Raw genomic sequence first — 25,791 nt, 5'->3', positions numbered from 1 at the left:
AAGTATTTAATTTCTTTATCATTTTCCTAAATAACTTTTGTGATTATCTCACAAATTGACCCCCAAAATTGCATTTTTATGTTCGAAGGACTAATTTTTGCTTGTTTTAGGATTTTGCACCTGAGTCTGACATCGTAGAAGGACCATTCTGGTATCAGATTGTAAGTATTTAATTTCTTTATCATTTTCCTAAATAACTTTTGTGATTATCTCACAAATTGACCCCCAAAATTGCATTTTTATGTTCGAAGGACTAATTTTTGATTGTTTTAGGGATTTTGCACCTGAGTCTGACATCGTAGAAGGACCATTCTTGCATCAGATTGTAAGTAATTAATTTCTTTATCATTTTCCTAATAACTTTTGTGATTATCTCACAAATTGACCCCCAAAATTGCATTTTTATGTTCGAAGGACTAATTTTTGCTTGTTTTAGGGATTTTGCACCTGAGTCTGACATCGTAGAAGGACCATTCTTGCATTAGATTGTTAGTATTAAATTATCTTAAATAACTTTTGTGATTATTATACAAATTGACTCCCAAAATTTATGCTTGTGCGTTTTCTTTAATAAAGAATATTTTTAAGTTTTTCTAATTATAATTATTTTTGTTATTTCTACCTGATCACATATTTATCGATTCCTTAAACTATTTATTTTGAAAAGTGCATGCTAGTGCCATCTATCAATTAGAAACGACAACAACCGAAAGTTTTGAGCTTCGGTCCGTCGCCACCAGAGGCAGCACCTTACTAGTTACCGCGAAAACTTTATCAGCCTCCTCAACTTTCTGCGATCCTAATATTCCATCTTTATTTTCTCGACTCTGAGAGGCAAAATGACACAAAATTTGGACTCGAAACAGTCGAAACTCAGGATTTGGTATTCGGATCGCAGAAAGGGTGAGGAGGTATGTAAATAAAAGAGGCGGTAACTAGTAATGGCGGGTAAAATGAATGTTTAAAAATCTTTATTCAGCAAATTCGGTTTTCAAATTCTGAAGGATCTCGACAACTAAGAGGGCTAGAAAATTAAGAACTACATAATATTGATCCTTGAAAAATTCCCTACAAGGTGGCATAAAACTACATTATTAAAAAATTATCAAAATGACACAAAAAATTTTTAAAGAAAAGATTTTGTTATAAAAAAGGCAAAAGATTTCTCTTTTTTATGATGAAAATTAAAAGTTGGAAATTTTGAATTCTGTTTTCGAATTGTGATAGACAAGTTAATTCTACATCAATTAGTTTGGTATTTTTTTGCTAGCATTAACTGCTTAGGCCCTATTTGCAATTTTATAGAAAAAATTGAATATGCCCCGAAACAAACTGAAATAATATATATAATAATTTGCCGGGAATTGCTATGTCCACTTTCTGCGTTCCTAATACTACAGACTGATGAGCAGCAACATTTCAGCAAATTTCTCGACAAATTTTGTCGAGAAATCCATTGAAATTGGTGACAAAATTCTTTTGAATATTAGGATCGCAGAAAGTTGAAGAGGCTAAATCTCCAGCAATCTTGAATAGCGGGCGTAGTTTAGTTACTCGTGGATAGATGACACTAGTGATACCGTTTTTAAATAAATATTGATACAATATAAAATTGATTTTGAACTATTTCTCATATCTAGCAGTGGCATTTCCATTAAAGTTTAAGGGTTTTATGGATTAATTAAAGGAGTAACGATGTTGTTCTCCGTTTGGAACAAATAAAACAATAAAAATTTATAGTTAAAAGTATAAAACAACAATTTTATTCAAACATGTAGAATATACACCCATCAGTAACTCAATTTCTCAATATATACATGTAATTATACAATGCTCTTTTTACAATTTTTAACATAATAAACAAAAATGAAATCAAAAACAGCTTCAAAATGTTGTAAATTCATTCAATCGTTTTTGGAATCATCATCAACACCGGCAATCCAATCTTCAATTTCTTGGACACTATAAATCAGAATGAATAACAGAATAGTAAAATATAAAATATTATAAATTGCAAAAATATAACATACGTTCTTGGAACTTTAGTCCAGTTGCAACATCCATTTTCAGTAACCAAAATATCATCCTCAATACGCACTCCACCAGAACCACGCCAGTTGGTCCTTATTGATAAACTTGGCCATCTCAGGATTAGACAAAGCTTCATCTAACAACTGGAAAATATTTATGTAAATAAAGTATACATATACATAAATTACAAGATCCATAAAGACTCCCAATTAGGGCACCGTACGAAGGTAGCGCCTGTACTGACTCCCATTCAAGGCACCGTACGAAGATGGTGGTAGTAGTAACTCCTGGAATCAAACCTATATTAGTCGTGATGATCAAATTTAAAGCTGCGTAATAAAACTACAATTCCTAGCGCAACGAGTACTACGGCGCAAAACACAACTTTCAATATAACTAGCGTTATCGCGAATATCTCGTAAACTAAAAGAGATAATTAAGATCTGATCGCAGCGTCTAAATCTACGGACCAATCTCTATCAGATAGGATAGTTAAAAGGGAAATCTGAGAGATGAAATTTTAAGTCTTAAGAAAAAAATTGCCAAGGGGGGGTGCTTGATACTTTTTTTCGACGATTTTCAAAAATTCATATCTCTTAAACTAAAAGAGATAGCTACCAACGAATTGTTGATTATGAAAGATTGGAAGATTCTCTATCAGATAAAAATATAAAATAATTATATTTCCTACAGTAAAAGGTCGAAAAACGCGACTAAAAGTGCTAAAAGTGACATTTTGCAATTTTGCCCATTTTATTCAATCGCGAATATCTCGTAAACTAAAAGAGATAATTAAGATCTGATCGCAGCGTCTTAATCTACGGACCAATCTCTATCAGATAGGATAGTTAAAAGGGAAATCTGAGAGATGAAATTTTAAGTCTTAAGAAAAAAATTGCCAAGGGGGGGTGCTTGATACTTTTTTTCGACGATTTTCAAAAATTCATATCTCTTAAACTAAAAGAGATAGCTACCAACGAATTGTTGATTATGAAAGATTGGAAGATTCTCTATCAGATAAAAATATAAAATAATTATATTTCCTACAGTAAAAGGTCGAAAAACGCGACTAAAAGTGCTAAAAAGTGACATTTTGCAATTTTTGCCCATTTTATTCAATCGCGAATATCTCGTAAACTAAAAGAGATAATTAAGATCTGATCGCAGCGTCTTAATCTACGGACCAATCTCTATCAGATAGGATAGTTAAAGTGGAAATCTGAGAGATGAAATTTTAAGTCTTAAGAAAAATTGCCAAGGGGGTGCTTGATACTTTTTTTCGACGATTTTCAAAAATTCATATCTCTTAAACTAAAAGAGATAGCTACCAACGAATTGTTGATTATGAAAGATTGGAAGATTCTCTATCAGATAAAAATATAAAATAATTATATTTCCTACAGTAAAAGGTCGAAAAACGCGACTAAAAGTGCTAAAAAGTGACATTTTGCAATTTTTGCCCATTTTATTCAATCGCGAATATCTCGTAAACTAAAAGAGATAATTAAGATCCGATCGCAGCGTCTTAATCTACGGACCAATCTCTATAAGATAGGCTAGTTAAAGTGGAAATCTGAGAGATGAAATTTTCATTCTTAAGAAAAAATTGCCAAGGGGGGGTGCTTGATACTTTTTTTCGACGATTTTCAAAAATTCATATCTCTTAAACTAAAAGAGATAGCTACCAACGAATTGTTGATTATGAAAGATTGGAAGATTCTCTATCAGATAAAAATATAAAATAATTATATTTCCTACAGTAAAAGGTCGAAAAACGCGACTAAAAGTGCTAAAAGTGACATTTTGCAATTTTGCCCATTTTATTCAATCGCGAATATCTCGTAAACTAAAAGAGATAATTAAGATCTGATCGCAGCGTCTTAATCTACAGACCAATCTCTATCAGATAGGCTATTTAAAGTGGAAATCTGAGAGATGAAATTTTAAGTCTTAAGAAAAAATTGCCAAGGGGGGGTGCTTGATACTTTTTTTCGACGATTTTGAAAAATTCATATCTCTTAAACTGAAAGAGATAGCTACTAACGAATTGTTGATTATGAAAGATTGGAAGATTGTCTATGAGATAAAAATATAAAATAATTATATTTCCTACAGTAAAAGGTCGAAAAACGCGACTAAAAGTGCTAAAAAAAAAACATTTTGCAATTTTTGCCCATTTTATTCAATCGCGAATATCTCGTAAACTAAAAGAGATAAATAAGATCTGATCGCAGCGTCTTAATCTATATGAGGCGTGATTATCAAATTTAAAGCTGCGTTTTACATCTTTGTTTCCAATATTAAATCATCAATCGTATCGTATAAGAACTTTTCTTGCAACAATTAAATACAACTGGATAGAGAATTTAATTCTGCATATTTGGACCCCGCGCCCAAGTTTGTAATACGTTACTCCCAATAACAAAAAATAATTAAATTATTTAATGCTAACGCTTTAGTAGAAGGCGGTGGACCGCACAGAAAAAAAAAAACATAAATGCAAAGTAATGATCGACGCAGAAAATAAAACGAAATATATAATTGAATGCAAACTGTATAAGCAACGACGAGGCAGTTTATGATAAGAAAGCAAGATGCAGCAACATGCGGCGTGAGGTATTGGCAACGACGACACACAGCAATGCGATAAGAAAGTGTATATTGTGTTCAAACAAACACAATTCTTGGGTCGAAGGTTCACGCAATTACAATACAATTTTTAGTCCATGCTATTTCTATCTATAAATGATACAGTAGTTTCGATATTTACATTAGTAAAGGTAATAAAAAATTAAAATTCGATTTGCGTAATTGTGATTTCTTATGCTGACAGATTGCCAGATTTGAATTAAAATGTTAGTTATATTCATGAAAGAATTGAAGAATATTTGCTTAAATTTACGATACTAATATAATAAACAGCAACGGTATGTTTTGATTCCTCGAAATAAAGATTCGATACCTGCTGGCTGCAGGTAAACAAACTTATCTCTTGCGCGAAATCGCGTGATCGCACACGGACACGGTGTACACTCACTACCACCAACAAGCAATATTTAATGCAAAATCATACATCGTAGGGCCATCTAACCTTTGAAAATATTTATCAACTTCAAAACACATTTATAAAAAGTCAATACATATCTGGAAATTTTGAAACTTTGAGTATAAGTCGCGTTACGAAATTTTCTCGCAATAAATTTCTGTACAGGGGGAAACAGAATTAAATTCCCCATCTAGGAAAATTCACTCGAACTAATTACAACACCGCGTTCGCGAGTTATAACAAAAAAACTACAATTTCTAGCGCATCGAGTACCTACTACGGCGCAAAATACAACTTTCAATATAACTAGCGTTATCGCGAATATCTCGTAAACTAAAAGAGATAATTAAGATCTGATCGCAGCGTCTTAATCTACGGACTATATCGATGATATTTAAAAATAATTTAATTTCGTGGAGTAAAAGGTTCAAAAACGTGACTAGAAGTGCTGAAAAGTGCATTCTTTTCTTTGCTTTGCGAATATCTCCTAAACTTAAAAATTTTGTAGAAGCAAGGCACGCGACCATTTGTGTCACAGGTAGGTAGTACGTGATAAATAGAAAACTTGTTTATAAACAGCAAATGTAAATTTGACCGAAAAATATAATTGAAATATAAACTTACCAGTGTACAGCTTATCGGACTGCCTGGCACAACGAGTGCTGTAACTAAACGGAAACATAAATTAAAACAACAACATTTCATACAATTTAAATAAGTTATAATTAACAATCAATACAAAATAAACAATCTGTGCTGTTAAGTTAAAAAATACTTACACGAGCCTGATGGATCCGTCTTAATGATGAGAATCAACATGGAGGCGATATATATTTAATTAATTTAGCAACCGATACCAAACACATCGCCGAGTGAAGAATATTATAAAATTCACTATCACGTGACGATCAAAAAACCGGCATTTCCGAACATTGATCTTAAAAGTCTTTCAAAATACGACTGGATTAACTAGCGACCGGCACGAAACTGGCTGCATTCCACCGATAGTGCATGCTGAAACAGCGTAAACAACGACGGGATGGAATGTGATAAGAAAGCAAGAGGTGCGCAAAGCCGTCGGCGCACGCGACCTTGTGCGCGAATTGCAATACGCACGATACATGCGATCAAAACCAAACTAGACTTACGCTGCATGCAAGCAAGTAGATGAGGCGCGAGGAGACAGCTCGCGGAGACATATCGATTTTATGATTTATAATGCATTCTAGTGCCATCTATGAATGGCACTAGTATTTGGATAGTAGTATAAATTTTATATATTATAAACTACAATTATTAGTAAAATAATATTTTATAGAAATGACTATTTGAGATTACATTTCGATAAAATAAAAACATATGATATCTTCGCATACTTTTATTACAATTGTTTAGCTGACAATACTAAAAACATCAAACAATTACAAAAACCATATTTTGTCTAGCACTCTTAATATCGCTGACGTTTTGACTATTTGAGATTACATTTCGATAAAATAAAAAATGGTTGTTTGTAAAGTAGGTTTACGATCGAGATGTTTACGTGATAACGTCTTATTGGTGATATAAGTTTTTTTTGTTGCAATTGTTGTAACACTTCACTTGCACTTCACATTTTGTTTCACTGTTAAATATTCAACGAAAAGCTGAGTAAAGTTAAGTAAACACTTACTGTACGCTATACCCTCACAATATCGCCAAAACGATATTTTTACTAAACCATTGCAAGTCAATGCAAGTATTTGTCAAGCCTGATGTGGATAGCTATTTCGACCATTAGAGGTCTCATCAGCACACCTACTGGCGAAAACTTAACCGCACGAGAAAATCTCCATTCGTTTGTATGCCGCTAGAGTGAGAGAGACGGAAGATCGGTCCACTCACTCGAACACTATGCCTGCCTCCGCTCGTGTGGATTCCGCGTGTCAAGTTTCACGGAATGACTGGCAGCGCTCGAGATGAGACGGGAGATCGGTCCGTCTCTCTCTCTCTCGTTATACCTGCGATCAGGCCTCGTGACACAAGTTTCTGAACATGTCACCCGACTAAAACGATTTTAAAGACGTTATCACGTCAATTATTACAATTGTGTAGCTGACAATATTAAAAACATCAAACAATTACAAAAACCATATTTTGTCTAGCACTCTTAATATCGCTGACGTTAATATATTGCTTAATCGGATTTCCCTGAAACAATTATTTAACGCGCAATACAAATACAAGTACTAGTGTTTAAATGCATCAAATACGGTTCGGTATACTTAAGTATACTTAATTTCACATATTTTGCGACTATTGTGATAACCCAGCATTGACTTCTGTGATATTGTATCGTGGTAATGAAGTATAGTTTAATTCACTCTCTTTCTGATCAGTCGTACATCATAACAACACTTTCAACAAACATGAAGATCGAATTGGTTTTACTAATTGCGCTTTCTATAATAATACACACCCAGGGTAAGTAATATTTTAAACGTAATATTTTAATCCCTTTGATTATCCATGTGTTTTTATTTAGCACAAAGTTGCGATGGGAAGGTGGATAGAAACTTCTGCCCTGAGCAAGCGGCCAGCTTATCAATTACAAAGCAAACTTCTGAAGATGATAAAGGAATTCTCATTGTAACCATCAATTGTTTTGATACTTCCGGCAAAGTAATTGCAAAATGCAGCGACAATATTGAAAGTCCTTTTCCCAATGTCATCATTAGAAGTTTTCAATATATTGGTAAATATAAGTCTTATCAACCATCCAATCAGCCTTCTAATAGAAATAACCAGGACAATGTTGTTAATGATGACGAAATTGAGACTTTCGAGTGAATTTCAAAATAAATGTGCAAAATTATATGAATATGATATCAATAAATAGAGTTGTTATAATTGAAAATTTACTGAGTTGTCTTACTCATCTTTTTTAGTTATCGAGATATGCACAATCAAAGAACTCTCAAAACATGAAAATGTTTACTTTTTAGCACTTCTAAATACTAATGTCTTATCTTATAGAGAATTATCCAAACTTTTATAATATTTGATTGGTTGGTCGCTAGCGCTTTTAGTAAAGATATTCGCCACCAAAAATCCTCTATATCTATCAGCAAGCGGAGTATTCGACTCGAGAATTGTGTTTGCATATAAACAATTTTCTTATCGCGAGAGAGTGCCAGATGCGATGCGCATAATTCTCGGCTGTCTACGTGCTGTCGCATGCCGCGTATGTTAGTTTAGTTCTCATTGCAGTTACATTGCCTATTGCAATTCGCGCAGAAGGACACGCGCCGGCTTTGCACATCTCTTGATTTCTTATCATAAACTCTCGCGTCGTAGCTTGCTCGGCTGCGGCATGCGCTATCGATGGATTGCAACCAGTTTTGTGCCGGTCTCTGTTTGATCCAGACGTGTTCCTCGCGACTCGTATTGTTTGTTCGGATTTCTGCTTTTCAATCGACTATTTAATTGAAATACATTAGTAATGTTATTTACTATTTCCGCGTTTAATGTAACAAAGGTAGTTGATAGTTGATCGCGTTTCGTGTGTATACTTATGCATGTTACAAAGTTTGGTTTAGATTGCGAAATTAATTGGATATACATTCGCCCCCTTGTTGATTTATATTCTCCGTTGGGTTGTATTTGTTTCTGCAGGAATTTGGCCTGCAACCCGCAAATTTACACCGTATTTTATATATTTATCATTTTTCTAAATAACTTTTGTGATTATCACACAATTTAACCCTTAAAAATTGCATTTTATGTTCGAATGACTGATTTTTGCTGGTTTTAGGATTTTGCACCTGAGTCTGACATCGTAGAAGGACCATTCTTGCATCAGATTGTAAGTATTTAATTTCTTTATCATTTTCCTAAATAACTTTTGTGATTATCTCACAAATTGACCCCCAAAATTGCATTTTATGTTCGAAGGACTAATTTTTCTTGTTTTAGGTATTTTGCACCTGAGTCTGACATCGTAGAAGGACCATTCTGGTACCAGATTGTAAGTAATTAATTTCTTTATCATTTTCCATAATAACTTTTGTGATTATCTTACAAATTGACCCCCAAAATTGCATTTTTATGTTCGAAGGACTAATTTTTGCTTGTTTTAGGGATTTTGCACCTGAGTCTGACATCGTAGAAGGACCATTCTTGCATCAGATTGTAAGTATTTAATTTCTTTATCATTTTCCTAAATAACTTTTGTGATTATCTCACAATTTAACCCTTAAAAATTGCATTTTTATGTTCGAAGGACTAATTTTTGCTTGTTTTAGGGATTTTGCACCTGAGTCTGACATCGTAGAAGGACCATTCTGGTACCAGATTGTAAGTAATTAATTTCTTTATCATTTTCCATAATAACTTTTGTGATTATCTCACAAATTGACCCCCAAAATTGCATTTTTATGTTCGAAGGACTAATTTTTGCTTGTTTTAGGGATTTTGCACCTGAGTCTGACATCGTAGAAGGACCATTCTGGTACCAGATTGTAAGTAATTAATTTCTTTATCATTTTCCATAATAACTTTTGTGATTATCTCACAAATTGACCCCCAAAATTGCATTTTTATGTTCGAAGGACTAATTTTTGCTGGTTTTAGGATTTTGCACCTGAGTCTGACATCGTAGAAGGACCATTCTTGCATCAGATTGTAAGTATTTAATTTCTTTATCATTTTCCTAAATAACTTTTGTGATTATCTCACAAATTGACCCCCAAAATTGCATTTTTATGTTCGAAGGACTAATTTTTGCTTGTTTTAGGGATTTTGCACCTGAGTCTGACATCGTAGAAGGACCATTCTGGTATCAGATTGTAAGTAATTAATTTCTTTATCATTTTCCTAAATAACTTTTGTGATTATCTCACAAATTGACCCCAAAATTGCATTTTTATGTTCGAAGGACTAATTTTTGCTTGTTTTAGGGATTTTGCACCTGAGTCTGACATCGTAGAAGGACCATTCTGGCATCAGATTGTAAGTAATTAATTTCTTTATCATTTTCCTAAATAACTTTTGTGATTATCTCACAAATTGACCCCAAAATTGCATTTTTATGTTCGAAGGACTAATTTTTGCTTGTTTTAGGGATTTTGCACCTGAGTCTGACATCGTAGAAGGACCATTCTGGTATCAGATTGTAAGTAATTAATTTCTTTATCATTTTCCTAAATAACTTTTGTGATTATCTCACAAATTGACCCCCAAAATTGCATTTTTATGTTCGAAGGACTAATTTTTGCTTGTTTTAGGGATTTTGCACCTGAGTCTGACATCGTAGAAGGACCATTCTGGTATCAGATTGTAAGTAATTAATTTCTTTATCATTTTCCTAAATAACTTTTGTGATTATCTCACAAATTGACCCCCAAAATTGCATTTTTATGTTCGAAGGACTAATTTTTGCTTGTTTTAGGGATTTTGCACCTGAGTCTGACATCGTAGAAGGACCATTCTGGTATCAGATTGTAAGTAATTAATTTCTTTATCATTTTCCTAAATAACTTTTGTGATTATCTCACAAATTGACCCCAAAATTGCATTTTTATGTTCGAAGGACTAATTTTTGCTTGTTTTAGGGATTTTGCACCTGAGTCTGACATCGTAGAAGGACCATTCTTGGTATCAGATTGTAAGTAATTAATTTATTTATCATTTTCCTAAATAACTTTTGTGATTATCTCACAAATTGATCCCCAAAATTGCATTTTTATGTTCGAAGGACTAATTTTTGCTTGTTTTAGGGATTTTGCACCTGAGTCTGACATCGCAGAAGGACCATTCTGGTATCAGATTGTAAGTAATTAATTTCTTTATCATTTTCCTAAATAACTTTTGTGATTATCTCACAAATTGACCCCCAAAATTGCATTTTTATGTTCGAAGGACTAATTTTTGCTTGTTTTAGGGATTTTGCACCTGAGTCTGACATCGTAGAAGGACCATTCTGGTATCAGATTGTAAGTAATTAATTTCTTTATCATTTTCTTAAATAACTTTTGTGATTATCTCACAAATTGACCCCAAAATTGCATTTTTATGTTCGAAGGACTAATTTTTGCTTGTTTTAGGGATTTTGCACCTGAGTCTGACATCGTAGAAGGACCATTCTGGTATCAGATTGTAAGTAATTAATTTCTTTATCATTTTCCTTAATAACTTTTGTGATTATCTCACAAATTGACCCCAAAATTGCATTTTTATGTTCGAAGGACTAATTTTTGATGGTTTTAGGGATTTTGCACCTGAGTCTGACATCGTAGAAGGACCATTCTGGTATCAGATTGTAAGTAATTAATTTCTTTATCATTTTCCATAATAACTTTTGTGATTATCTCACAAATTGACCCCCAAAATTGCATTTTTATGTTCGAAGGACTAATTTTTGATGGTTTTAGGGATTTTGCACCTGAGTCTGACATCGTAGAAGGACCATTCTGGTATCAGATTGTAAGTAATTAATTTCTTTATCATTTTCCATAATAACTTTTGTGATTATCTCACAAATTGACCCCAAAATTGCATTTTTATGTTCGAAGGACTAATTTTTGCTTGTTTTAGGGATTTTGCACCTGAGTCTGACATCGTAGAAGGACCATTCTTGCATCAGATTGTTAGTATTAAATTATCTTAAATAACTTTTGTAATTATTACACAAATTGTCTCCCAACATTTATGCTTGTGTGTTTTCTTTAATAAAGAATATTTTTAAATTTTTCTAATTAAAATTATTTCTGTTATTTCTACCTGATCACATATTTAACGATTTCTTAAACCATTTATTTTAAAAAGTGCATGCTAGTGCCATCTGTCAATTAGAAACTACAACAACCGAAAGTGTTGAGCTTCGGTCCGTCGCCACCAGAGGCAGCACCTTACTAGTTACCGCGAAAACTTTATCAGCCTCCTCAACTTTCTGCGATCCTAATATTCCATCTTTATTTTGTCGACTCTGGGAGGCAAAATGACACAAAATTTGGACTCGAAACAGTCGAAACTCAGGATTTGGTATTCGGATCGCAGAAAGGGTGAGGAGGTATGTCAATGAAAGAGGCGGTAACTAGTAATGGCGGGTAAAATGAATGTTTAAAAATCTTTATTCAGCAAATTCGGTTTTCAAATTCTGAAGGATCTCGACAACTAAGAGGGCTAGAAAATTAAGAACTACATAATATTGATCCTTGAAAAATTCTCTACAAGGTGGCATCATTATTGAAAAAGATCAAAATGACACTTTTAAAGAAAAGATTTTGTTATAAAAAGGCAAAAGATTTCTCTTTTTATGATGAAAATTAAAAGTTGGAATTTTTGAATTCTGTTTTCGAATTGTGATAGACAATTTAATTCTACATCAATTAGTTTGGTATTTTTTGCTAGCATTAACTGCTTAGGCCTATTTGCAATTTCATAAAAAAATTGAATATGTACCGAAACAAACTGAAATAATATATATAATAATTTGCCGGGAACTGCTATGTCCACTTTCTGCGTTCCTAATACGACAGACAGATGAGCAGCAACATTTCAGCAAATTTCTCGACAAATTTTGTCGAGAAATCCATTGAAATTGGTGACAAAATTCTTTTGAATATTAGGATCGCAGAAAGTTGAGGAGGCTAAATCTCCAGCAATCTTGAATAGCGGGCGTAGTTTAGTTACTCGTGGATAGATGACACTAGTGATACCGTTTTTAAATAAATATTGATACAATATAAAATTGATTTTGAACTATTTCTCATATCTAGCAGTGGCATTTCCATTAAAGTTTAAGGGTTTTATGGATTAATTAAAGGAGTAACGATGTTGCAAGCTATGTTCTCCGTTTGGAACAAATAAAACAATAAAAATTTATAGTTAAAAGTATAAAACAACAATTTTATTGAAACATGTAGAATATACACTCAATTTCTCAATAGTAACTCAATTTCAAAACATGCATATATACATGTAATTATACAATAATCTATTTTTAAATCTTTTAACATAATAAACAAAAATGATATCAATAACAGCTTCAAAATGTTGTAAATTCATTAAATCGTTTTGGAATCATTATTAACACCGGCAATCCAATCTTCAATTTCTTGGACTCTATAAATCAGAATGAATAACAGGATAATAAAATATAAAAAATATTTTATAATAATAAATTGCAAAAATATAACATACGTTCTGGGTATTTTAGTCCAGTTGACACATCCACCTTCAGTAAACAAAACATCATCCTCAATACGCACTCCACCAGTACTGCGAAACCTCTCCAGTCCAAGTTCCCAGTTCCCATTCAAGGCACCGTACGAAGGTAGCGGTAGAAGGTGTAACTTAGGGCACCGTAAAAGGGTAGCGTTAACGTTTACGTCAATGAAGAACTCATCGGACTACATCGGACTACGGCGAATACTGTAAAAAAAACATAAGTTAAAACAACTTGCATAAGTATGCATACAAAACACGAAAAGCATCACCACTTTTGATCAATAATGTACATTAAACGCGGCAATAGTAAATAACAATACTATATTTGCGAATTACAATTGAATAATCAACTGTTGATCGAATAAAAATTTAGCCATTTTTTACATTTGGCATGGTACATATATGCGATCTAAACTATATTAGAATGTGCTGCATGCGGCAAATGGCAACAGCGTGAGAGGATGACAAGGACAAACAAGGAAAATCTTCTAATTTTTCTCAATTTGTTCAAAAATTAAACGCGATAAAAAAAGATTAAAAATTCTTAAACTAGGGAAAATTTTCTATAAAATGAGATAATTAAATTGAAAATTTAAGAGATAAAATTTTAATTCATAAGAATAAATAGGCAGGGGTGGGAGACACACAACTTTTAATATAACTCGGGTTACGGTATCTTCACGCAATAAATTTCAACACAGGAAGATACAGATAAATTCCGCATCTGGGAAAATTAATTCAAACTAATTATGAAACCGCGTTCGCCAGTTATAACAAAAAAACTACAATTCCTAGCGCGACGCGTACTACGGCGCAAACACAACTTTCACTATAACTCGCGTTACGGAATTTTCTACAAAACATTTTTATACTGGGAGATGCAAAATTAAATTCTGCATCTGGGAAAATTAATCCGAACCAATTATGACACCGCGTTCGCCAGTTATAACAAAAACTACAATTAAATTCCGCATCTGGGAAAATTAATTCAAACTAATTATGAAACCGCGTTCGCCAGTTATAACAAAAAAACTACAATTCCTAGCGCGACGCGTACTACGGCGCAAACACAACTTTCACTATAACTCGCGTTACGGAATTTTCTAGCAAAACATTTTTATACTGGGAGATGCAAAATTAAATTCTGCATCTGGGAAAATTAATCCGAACCAATTATGACACCGCGTTCGCCAGTTATAACAAAAAAACTACAATTCCTAGCGCGACGCGTACTACGGCGCAAACACAACTTTCACTATAACTCGCGTTACGGAATTTTCTAGCAAAACATTTTTATACTGGGAGATGCAAAATTAAATTCTGCATCTGGGAAAATTAATCCGAACCAATTATGACACCGCGTTCGCCAGTTATAACAAAAAAACTACAATTCCTAGCGCGACGCGTACTACGGCGCAAACACAACTTTCACTATAACTCGCGTTACGGAATTTTCTAGCAAAACATTTTTATACTGGGAGATGCAAAATTAAATTCTGCATCTGGGAAAATTAATCCGAACCAATTACGACACCGCGTTCCCGAGTTATAAGAAAAAAACTACAATTCCTAGCGCGACGCGTACTACGGCGCAAACACAACTTTCACTATAACTCGCGTTACGGAATTTTCTTACTGGGAGATGCAAAATTAAATTCTGGAATTTTCTAGTGACAAAAATCACCCTTTCATTCAAATTTTTGGCGGGTTCCTACGGTGCCCTGAACACAAGTCACTTTTACCGCTAGCCTCGTAAGGTGCCCTGAATCGAGTCACTTCTACCGCTAACAACTACGACCCGGCGGAGATTTTAATTCTGCAGTTTTTGACGCCCCGCTGAAGTTACTAGGTCGCAGAGTTCGCATAGAATAATGAATATATACAAAAATATACCTAATACTGACAATAAGAAGTATCAAACATACATACATACTGTACATATACTAAGTACATAAAGATATGATGAGACTTACCAGGAGTGCAAATCATGAGATTGAGAATCGTAGAACAAGTATTGATGTCAAGTAGCAAACATATCAGAGAATGGATTTGCATTAAAACCAGAATTGTTCGCATGAATCGACACTACAAAACTCGAAATTTGGAAAATGGTTGAACTGTACTGAAGGGAAATTCCCGATCAAGTAAAACTGCGGTAAGAACGAATTGAAATAAATCAATGAAATATTTGATCTATAGAATAGAAATACTAACACCGATAAATAAGTAGAAGTCAAACAATTCTCGTGTGCAAGTTGTAGGGTACGGAATAAATATATTTTTATCAGTTTTATTTTCATGCACCAGCCGGCCTAGTAACCGAAAGAAAATGTCAATAAATTCGCATATCAGGGGCATTCCAGTGCAAACATTAAACATCGGTAAAAATAAGCATTAACCAGGTGGGCAATGTATTAAATTCATATTAATTCAAACCGGAATGAAAATTACAATGACGCTAAACTGAACTATGCCCATGAAATGAAGAATTTAATTATAATCTCACCCATGAACTCTCACCCTGTGTATTGTAACTCATGGAACGTCACTGGCCCTCACTGGTATTTCTTCAATTACTATAATAAATGAATAAAAGTTAAAACATGTTATAGGATAAATGCAAAATAAAAGAATGTTATCGATTCGTGCATCAAAACACGATGTTGGTTGTCGAAATGTGTGTGCACGGTGCATTCCACACGGCGAACGAGATAAGAACACACTAGTTGTAAACAAACACCGATAAGCGTCAATAGTCAGAAGATTGAACACAATGCTAGCTGGCAATATCGGCACAAGTAAGAAAGGCTTAGATTTTAATTTTTATATGAATTTACTATATTAATTAGGTTTTAAGACCGTATTGTTTGCAACGGAGCTGAGATACCGGCGGCGGCCATGATGCGTCTGAAAGGCGAACACATTCACGGCGAACGCGACGATATATCGGATACTGACAGACGCTTAGAATGAAAAACTAAATCAATTACATTTATCATTCTAACTTTAAATGAAGTCCAATGTTATTTACGCAAGTGCAGAATAAAATAAATAGCAATTCCTACCAATTGGAAGATGGCCGACGGCACTTCACAACAGGTAAACAACATAGCCGCGATACACTTACGCGCAAATAATAAATAACAATACTAAAGTTGTACTAAAGTCAAGTTAAAATTAAATAGTCAATTGATGATTGAATATAATTCGAATTGGAAAGTAGAAGTCCGGATAAACAATACGAGTCGCGCAAAATACGTCTGGATCAACCAGCGACCGGCACAAAACTGGCCGCAAGCTGCATAAGTAACGACGAGGCAGTTTATGATAAGAAAACAAGAGGTGCGCAAAGCCGGAGCGTCGATCAGACGCGACCTTGTGCGTGAATTGCAATAGATGCGCAAACTCGGCGGCGCGTCGATGGAACGCGACCTTATGCGCAAATTGCATTTGGCAGTTTACCTGGGATCAAAACTAAACTAAGATGCAGCAACATGCGGCGTGAGGTGCTGGCAACGACGACACACGGCAATGCGATAAGAAAGTGTATATTGTGTTCCAACAAACACAATGCTTTATTTTACAATTTTTAGTCCATGCTATTGCCATCTATAAATGATACAGTAGTTTCGAAATTTAGATTATTAAAGATAATAAAAAATTAAAATTCGATTTGCGTAATTCTGATTTCTTATGCTGACAGACTGCCAAATTTTAAATCAAATATTTAAGAGATATTTAATTTGAACATGCATCGTTTTTCCTTTACCAGGGAACACATTAGTCCGTAATCATCTGCTGATAATAAAAATGTATTAGAATTAAAATAAAATTGTTAGTTAGATTCATGAAAGAATTGAAGAATATTTGCTTAAATTTACGATCCTAATATAATAAACAGCAACGGTGTGTTTTGATTCCACGAAATAAAGATTCGATACCTGCAGGTAAACAAACTTATCTCTTGCGCGAAATCGCGTGATCCACACGGACACGGTGTGCACTCACTACCACCAACAAGCAATATTTAATGCAAAATCGTACATCGTAGCGCCATCTAACCTTTGAAAATATTTATCAACTTCAACTCTATCAGATAAAAATATAAAATAATTATATTTCCTACAGTAAAAGGTCGAAAAACGCGACTAAAAGTGCTAAAAAGTGACATTTTGCAATTTTTGCCCATTTTATTCAATCGCGAATATCTCGTAAACTAAAAGAGATAAATAAGATCTGATCGCAGCGTCTTAATCTACGGACCAATCTCTATCAGATAGGATAGTTAAAGTGGAAATCTGAGAGATGAAATTTTAAGTCTTAAGAAAAAATTGCCAAGGGGGGGTGCTTGATACTTTTTTTCGACGATTTTCAAAAATTCATATCTCTTAAACTAAAAGAGATAGCTACCAACGAATTGTTGATTATGAAAGATTGGAAGATTCTCTATCAGATAAAAATATAAAATAATTATATTTCCTACAGTAAAAGGTCGAAAAACGCGACTAAAAGTGCTAAAAAGTGACATTTTGCAATTTTTGCCCATTTTATTCAATCGCGAATATCTCGTAAACTAAAAGAGATAAATAAGATCTGATCGCAGCGTCTTAATCTACGGACCAATCTCTATCAGATAGGATAGTTAAAGCGGAAATCTGAGAGATGAAATTTTAAGTCTTAAGAAAAAATTGCCAAGGGGGGGTGCTTGATACTTTTTTTCGACGATTTTCAAAAATTCATATCTCTTAAACTAAAAGAGATAGCTACCAACGAATTGTTGATTATGAAAGATTGGAAGATTCTCTATCAGATAAAAATATAAAATAATTATATTTCCTACAGTAAAAGGTCGAAAACGCGACTAAAAGTGCTAAAAGTGACATTTTGCAATTTTTGCCCATTTTATTCAATCGCGAATATCTCGTAAACTAAAAGAGATAATTAAGATCTGATCGCAGCGTCTTAATCTACGGACCAATCTCTATCAGATAGGATAGTTTAAAGTGGAAATCTGAGAGATGAAATTTTAAGTCTTAAGAAAAAATTGCCAAGGGGGTGCTTGATACTTTTTTTCGACGATTTTCAAAAATTCATATCTCTTAAACTAAAAGAGATAGCTACCAACGAATTGTTGATTATGAAAGATTGGAAGATTCTCTATCAGATAAAAATATAAAATAATTATATTTCCTACAGTAAAAGGTCGAAAAACGCGACTAAAAGTGCTAAAAGTGGAATTTTTTTTTTGCTTTGCGAATATCTCCTAAACTTAAAAATTTTGTAGAAGCAAGGCACGCGACTATTTGTGTCACAGGTAGGTAATACGTGATAAATGTAAAACTTGTTTATAAACAGCAAATGTAAATTTGACCGAAAAATATAATTGAAATATAAACTTACCAGTGTACAGCAGCCAGTCCGATACTGCCAGGCACAACGTGTAACTAAACGAAAACATAAATTAAAACTTAAAACAACAACATTTCATACAATTTATATATATTATAATTAACAATCAATGCAAAATAAACAATCTGTGCTGTTAAGTTAAAAAATACTTACACGAGCCTGATGGATCCGTCTTAATGATGAGAATCAACATGGAGGCGATATATATTTTATTAATTTAGCAACCGACACCAAACACATTGCCGAGTGAAGAATGTTATAAAATTCACTATCACGTGACGATCAAAAACCGGCATTTCCGAACATTGATCTTCAAGTATAACACAAATTTAGAAAATGGAAGTCCGAATAAACACAATAAAAGTCTCTCAAAACACGACTGGATTAACCAGCGACCGGCACGAAACTGGCTTAATCCACCGATAGTGCATGCTGAAACAGCGTAAACAACGACGGGACGGAATGTGATAAGAAAGCAAGAGGTGCGCAAAGCCGTCGGCGCACGCGACCTTGTGCGCGAATTGCAATACGCACGATACATGCGATCAAAACCAAACTAGACTTACGCTGCATGCAAGCAAGTAGATGCGGCGCGAGGAGACAGTGCGCGAAGACTTATCGATTTTATGATTTATAGTGCCTTCTAGTGCCATCTATGAATGGCACTAGTATTTGGATACTAGTATAAATTTTATATATTATAAACTACAATTATTAGTAAAATAATATTTAATAGAAATGACTCTATTTGAGATTACATTTCGATAAAATACAAACATATGATATCTCCGCATACTTTTATTACAATTGTTTAGCTGACAATATTAAAAACATCAAACAATTACAAAAACCATATTTTGTCTAGCACTCTTAATATCGCTGACGTTAATATATTGCTTAATCGGATTTCCCTGAAACAATTATTTAACGCGCAATACAAATACAAGTACTAGTGTTTAAATGCATCAAATACGGTTCGGTATACTTAAGTATACTTAATTTCACATATTTTGCGACTATTGTGATAACCCAGCATTGACTTCTGTGATATTGATTCGTGGTAAGGAAGTATAGTGTAATTCAGTCTCTTTCTGAACAGTCGTACATCATAACAACACTTTTAACAAACATGAAGATCGAATTGGTTTTACTAATTGCGCTTTCTATAATAATACACGCCCAGGGTAAGTAATATTTTATACGTAATATTTTAATCCCTTTGATTATACATGCATTTTTATTTAGCACAAAGTTGCGATGGGAACATAGATAGAAACTTCTGCCCTGGGCAAGCCAACAGCATATCAATTACAAAGCAGACTTCTGAAGATGATAAAGGGATTCTCATTGTAACCATCAAATGTGTTGATAATTACGGCGAAGTAATTGCAAAATGCAGCGACAATATTCAAAGTCCTTTTCCCAATGTCATCATAAGAAGTTTTCAATATATTGTTGATAATAGAAAGAACCAGGACAGTGTTGTTAATGATGACGCAATTGAGACTTTCGAGTGAGTTTCAAAATAAATGTGCAAAACTATATGAATGTGATAGAAATAAATAGAGTTGTATCAATTGTAACTTGTTATAATTGTAAATTTACTAAGTTGTCTTACTCACACTCATTCAGACACATCAAATATCTTGGCTGCGCAATATTCGTGAGTTCATTTTGCTTTGAGATCTTGTTTTGCATGTGGCTTTGTTGTCAGGTTTCCTATAAACTTTCTCTGAAAATGTTTTATATATAATTTAAATAATATAAAACCAGCTGCTTCCATCAAAATACTACTTACTTTTGTACGGCGACGGCTTTAACAGGCCAGGAAAGTGTCCATGGTTTTCAAATGCCGGAAGAATAACATTCGTATCAATAGGAGTCCACGGCTTAAGATAAGGATCAACAATTTTAGCGTGAGAAGAATACTCCTCGTGCAAATCAAAGATGCTTGGAGCGCTACAAATGATACATACTTTTATAAACTGAATATTAAAGATAATAATAACTTACAAACTGTCAGTTGCTTCTTTCAGCAATGTTACAAATTTTCCATGTTTGGGTTCATGCCGTAATAAATATTTCCCTTCATTGTGATATGCCATACCCAAGAGTAGCTTGTACAACACAACCAATGCCTGGCGAGGATTGATTTGTTGATGTGCTGCTTCCTTGCTGATCTGTTCAAGATTAGCTTCTTCGATTTTGACAACTTCCGAAGTGCAATAATGCGTACGAACACGCTGAAGAACTGAGGCAGGACGGAAGGTTAGATCTGTCCACTGTGACATTATCTCCTGTTCTGTAAATACATTCGCACCATACTTTAATTGATATTCCATCTTGGGTACAATTGTGACCGCTTGTAATCCACCTTCACATGGCCGGCACGCATCGTTTTTGGTGCGTACGAGAACTTTGAAGGATTTACTTGATCTATGCTTGAACATACGACTATTTTCAACTTGCTTTTCTCTGAGAACCCACAGCTTATAAGCAACATTATGCAAAATACGGTCATCTGAAGATTCCTCTATTCCCTCATCAATTAATTTATCCGTACAATCATAGCGAAAGCCTTCCACTGGACAAAAATTGGATCGAACGAGAAGCTTATGACATCGCAAATTAAGATCCACTTTGGAAATTGTTTGTTTGAGAAGTGGTTTATCAAAAAGTAATAATTGTTTTGTATTACCATTTGATAGAGTTACATTCTTTATGACAAGTGGAATTGTCCATACCTGATTAGTATCAGTATAGTGTAATATCCTTTTTAATGCACTCAGTGATATTGCAACATCTGCTTCGCCAGTGAGTAAAAAGATTCAATATTTTTATCCTCGCTAACTAAAATAACAATTCACAAGTAAATATAGAATATATCTATTATATAACTGCAAATTTTATGAATAGACTTGCTTGGTGTAAACTTACTTGGCAATTTAGAGTAATAATTATTATTTGTTGAGGTAGGTAAGAGTTTGGCATCCAAAATACATGGTTCTTCAAGTAAAGGAGGCATATATTGACTGACTGCACCCTTCAAGAAAGATTTGAATTATTAACCTATATTCAATTATCAATCACTTCAAATTCACAAACCAGATCATGTGTGTTTGCAATATGTATCATTTCTACATCAATATCAGTTTCTGAATCATTCCATGGAAGTGAATCTGCTGGCGTATAGAACTGTGGTAGTTTTAAAATATCTTTTAATTTGTGCATTCGCTCAGTGAATGCAAATTTGTACAATGAATCATTCATTTGGATTCCACGTTTACAAACGAATTTCCAATTGTCTTCTGCCATTTTAAAAATCTTTTATTTTCCTTTAAAATATCAGCCTGACAATTCTAAAATCAGATGTATTAAATTTATCAGTAGAAATCATCACACCAATTAATTCTTTATAATACATACATTGAATAACTCTTTGTCACCGAGCTCAAACCTGTTCAGATTTAGCCTTCCTGATTTTTGCACTTTTAATGCATTTATAAATCTTTGATGTTCAATGGAATTGAACTGGGAAGTTTTACATTTAGGCCCAATATATTGAGAGTAATATTTTTTACCTGGGTAGTCATCATTTCCTCCACATCTCCTATGCAAAACATCAAATTGTTTTCGGATGCTTTTAATATTTAAGTTACCTGTGAGTGATTGGTGCATATTCGAAGAGACATAATCATGCTGTGTGAAGAAGTAAGTGTTATCGGTTAACAGATTCTCACGCCTGCAAAACAACAACAATAATTGATGAATTTAATATTCATTCACTATATTTACCAATTAATTGCTAAATACTCATCCATTTCAAATGAATAAGGTAAGTGTGGTTCGTGTAACCTCAAAGATGATAAACAACTGGTTTACTTGTGTATGTAAAAGTTCAAATATAAAGATAACATATAGAATTCCGCGCGAGATTTTAAATGAATATAATACCTGTATAACATAAAATTTAATCTGGACAGGAATGGATGCTGTACTTTTATCTAATGGTGAGTAAAATATTGGAAGCATAAGGAAGGTAATAAATTCACTAATTGAATGCTCATACTTTATTTAGCTCAGAATCAAAATTGAAACTTATTCCTTCTTTTCTCTGCAAGCCAAAGCATTGGTAATGCGATTGGTGGCCTTTTGGACTTCAGCAGCAATACAAGCTGTAACTTCATCACCCATTTCGGAGACCTTGGATTCCAATTTCTTGTTTTCATCCATAACACCCTCGAGGTCCTTCAGGAGTGCATCATATTTCTCAACTGAATCGGCTTCCTCATCGTAGAAGGCTTTGGTCTTCTGAATCTTCTCTTCAATGGAGTTAATAAAGTTGATGATATCATCATTACCTGCGACGCATTTCTTGCTGCCTTCAATGTAGGTGATGCTATCAAAGATATTCTTAAATTGTCCAGTTGCACAATCTAAGAAAGCGTTTTGCTCCTGGCCGTTGACAGCCATGGCCTTAAATTTAATTAGAATTAAACAAAGTTTATAAAGTTTATGAAAGGTGAATTATTACCACTGCTGAGAGGAAGTAAATTGCAACCCACTTATTCATAGTGAAATTTTCGATTAGAGCTGAAAATTAACTGATGGTGATGTGTGCTTTTCAACTGCTTTTATACTGTTTCAAATATCAATATCAATACATTCCTTGAAAAAAAAATGTTTATAATTATACCGCTTATAATTTAAAAGTTAAATTCGCGATTTTTTGGCATCCAAAAAGTTTAGATAAGGATTTTCCACTGGTACTGTTTCCATGTCATGCAAAGAACGTTAAAAATAAGCTTATTTACAGAAATAGTTACTGTAAACTTCATTAAAATACTGCTGTAACATCAAATGGAATATATTATCATTATAATTATTTTTTTAATATTAATATTTGGATAATCACACTTGATAATAAGTAAACTATGTGCTTTAAAACACAAAAATAACTCATTCAATATAATTGCAATCATTTATATTCTAAAACGGAAATAAGTTCAATCCAAGTATAGAAAATGTTTGATTGACTGTATTTTTTAAGAAATATTTGATTAATTAACATGCATTCAATTATAAATTACTAGATGAATGCAAATTTGTACCATAAATCATTCAATTGAATTCCAATTTTAAATATCTTCTATTTTCCCTAAAAATATTGATCTGACATCCCTACTAATATTATAAATGCGAAAGTCCTGATGTTTGTTACACTTTCACGCAAAAACTACTTAACCGATCATCATGAAAATTTGTACACATATTCTTAGTGGTCCCCGAATGGTTATAGGCTACTTTTTATTTAATAAAAAAAATTATTTTTAAAATAAAATAAAGAAATAGTTTAGCCAATAATACCTCTGCATCTGCCTATTTGACTACTTTAACGCCATCTAGCATTCCAGCAATGAAGCTCAAACCTAAGTACTATAGTACTTCTACTTCATTGTTTCTTCTTCTGTGACTACAGACGCGTACGGAAGCAACTTCATTATTTTAGATATTCGCGAGTGAAGCCGCGGGTTAAAGCTAGTTTCTAATACTTTGATGTACAATAAAATTAATTTTTCATGGAGGCAAATGTAAGATATTGAATGAAATTTACTGATTGAATGCTCATACTTTATTTAGCTCAGAATCAACATTGCAATTTATTCTTATTCCTTCTTTTCTTTGCATGCTAGTGCATTATTAATACGAGTGGTGGCCTTGTCTAATTCAGCTGCAATGCAATTTGTAGTAGCCTCATCACCCAGTTCGGAAACCTTGGACTGTAATTTATTGTTTTCCTCCAAAACACATTCGGCGTTCTTTAGAAGGGTGTCATATTTCTCAACCGAATCTGCTTCCTCATCATAGAAGACTTTCGATTCCTTGATTTTATTTTCAATGCTGTCAATAAAGTTTATAAGATCCTCATTGCCCTCAACGCATTTTTTGCTGCCATCGATGTAGGTGATGTTGACAAACATACTTTTGAATTGTGTGGTTGCACAATCTAGGAAAGCACTTTGTTCCTGGCCGTAGACAGCCATAGCCTTAAATTTAATAATAATTAAATAAAGTTTATTAAGTTTATGAAAGGTGAATTATTACCACTGCTGAGAGGAAGTAAATTGCAACAAACTTATTCATTGTGAAATTTTCTATTTGAGCTGAAAATTAACTGATGATAAAGTGTAGTGTTTGACTGCTTTTATACTGTGTAAGCCATCTATAAGAATACATTCCTCGAGTGAAATATTTGATAATTATACTGTTTTGAATTTAAAAATAAAAATTACTAATTTTGTGGGGCATCCAAGAATTTCAGATAAGGCATTGTTTCATGTCAAATACTACTTTTGCGTTTATAAAAATTATATGTCACGCACCTAACTGCATTCCACATGTCGCCAAAGTTAATAAACTTAAATAAGATATTATGTTGTTTTAAAGACATGTACAATTGTTTGGAATGCAAATATCTGCCACGTGCTATGATACTCCTACTGTTTCCATGTCATGGAAACAACGTTAAGAATTTGGTTATTTAACGAAATACTTACTAAAAATTGCATTGACATATGATTATAATCATATTATTATTAATAATTGGATAATAACACAAGATGATACGTAAACTATGTGCTTGAAAAAACAAAAAATAATTCAAAATAATTGCTATAATTTTCCGAAATGGAAATAAATTCTATCCAAGTATTGAAGGTGTTTGAAAGTAAAATAAGTAAAATTTCATTAAAAAATAAGATACCAGTCGTTGTACTTTATTCAAAACTGATAAATTGAGTAACCTAACCTAACCTAACCTAACCTAACCTAACCTAACCTAACCTAACCTATACTTAGAAACCCTAACTTATTTTACTTTGGAAAAAGTTTAATCTTGTAGCCAGTTTGTTATTAAAATCAAAACTACAATGACTGCTGCCCTGCCATTCTTTGCTTAATTTGTTTAATTGGTTCTCGATAAATGATTGCAATCCCAGCAATTTCTACTTTTATTCAAGTTGTTGTTGCCCCGGTAAGTAAATTAAAGTAAATTATATACTCAACAATATTTACTCCATTTATTTTCATGTATTTGT

General features: G+C 33.3%; 3 protein-coding genes and 4 long non-coding RNA genes across 8 annotated transcripts; 2 read left to right on the top strand and 5 right to left on the bottom strand.

Annotated features, from left to right (window-relative positions):
• Positions 1 to 112: 112 nt before the first annotated feature.
• LOC135803536 (uncharacterized) lies at positions 113 to 11,817 on the top strand. The gene is made up of 4 exons (XR_010550831.1): positions 113 to 161; positions 9,361 to 9,412; positions 9,525 to 9,576; positions 11,651 to 11,817. It is a non-coding gene; the product is annotated as an uncharacterized lncRNA (long non-coding RNA).
• Positions 1,734 to 16,672, bottom strand: LOC135803531 (uncharacterized). 2 transcript variants are annotated; one of them, XR_010550826.1, is made up of 4 exons: positions 16,351 to 16,672; positions 15,792 to 15,861; positions 13,259 to 13,489; positions 1,734 to 1,962 (listed from the first exon to the last, which is right to left on the bottom strand). It is a non-coding gene; the product is annotated as an uncharacterized lncRNA (long non-coding RNA). The 2 variants fall into 2 exon arrangements; XR_010550825.1 differs by lacking the exon at positions 1,734 to 1,962 and adding an exon at positions 13,088 to 13,180 and having other exon boundaries at positions 16,351 to 16,596.
• LOC135789578 (uncharacterized) lies at positions 7,095 to 7,973 on the top strand. The gene is made up of 2 exons (XR_010547604.1): positions 7,095 to 7,540; positions 7,602 to 7,973. It is a non-coding gene; the product is annotated as an uncharacterized lncRNA (long non-coding RNA).
• A 2,733-nt stretch (positions 16,673 to 19,405) lies between the features above and the next one.
• Positions 19,406 to 21,964, bottom strand: LOC135803751 (uncharacterized). Its single transcript, XM_065317442.1, is given in 6 exon segments — positions 19,406 to 20,426; positions 20,493 to 20,653; positions 20,708 to 21,521; positions 21,524 to 21,544; positions 21,632 to 21,737; positions 21,800 to 21,964. Coding segments are annotated over 6 exon segments (1,362 nt in total). The 3' UTR covers positions 19,406 to 20,331.
• Positions 21,965 to 22,164: 200 nt separating this feature from the next.
• Positions 22,165 to 22,546, bottom strand: LOC135803537 (uncharacterized). The gene is made up of 3 exons (XR_010550832.1): positions 22,490 to 22,546; positions 22,354 to 22,436; positions 22,165 to 22,304 (listed from the first exon to the last, which is right to left on the bottom strand). It is a non-coding gene; the product is annotated as an uncharacterized lncRNA (long non-coding RNA).
• Positions 22,547 to 22,749: 203 nt separating this feature from the next.
• Positions 22,750 to 23,380, bottom strand: LOC135803529 (uncharacterized). The gene is made up of 2 exons (XM_065317177.1): positions 23,229 to 23,380; positions 22,750 to 23,170 (listed from the first exon to the last, which is right to left on the bottom strand). Exons 1-2 carry the CDS (start codon positions 23,265 to 23,267, stop codon positions 22,793 to 22,795), a joined length of 417 nt encoding a protein of 138 aa, XP_065173249.1. The 5' UTR covers positions 23,268 to 23,380; the 3' UTR covers positions 22,750 to 22,792.
• A 923-nt stretch (positions 23,381 to 24,303) lies between these two features.
• LOC135803528 (uncharacterized) lies at positions 24,304 to 24,947 on the bottom strand. Its single transcript, XM_065317176.1, has 2 exons — positions 24,800 to 24,947; positions 24,304 to 24,741 (listed from the first exon to the last, which is right to left on the bottom strand). Exons 1-2 carry the CDS (start codon positions 24,836 to 24,838, stop codon positions 24,361 to 24,363), a joined length of 420 nt encoding a protein of 139 aa, XP_065173248.1. The 5' UTR covers positions 24,839 to 24,947; the 3' UTR covers positions 24,304 to 24,360.
• Between the last annotated feature and the right edge of the window lie 844 nt (positions 24,948 to 25,791).

The sequence above is a fragment of the Atheta coriaria genome, unplaced genomic scaffold (genome assembly GCF_025399875.1).
Source record: "Atheta coriaria isolate IRGN ID8LTWV9N9 unplaced genomic scaffold, Caltech_Dcor_3.1 hic_scaffold_3_pilon, whole genome shotgun sequence".
Lineage (NCBI taxonomy): Eukaryota > Metazoa > Arthropoda > Insecta > Coleoptera > Staphylinidae > Dalotia > Dalotia coriaria.
Note: the sequence above shows the minus strand (reverse complement) of the source record. Positions and strands in the feature narration are given on the sequence as shown.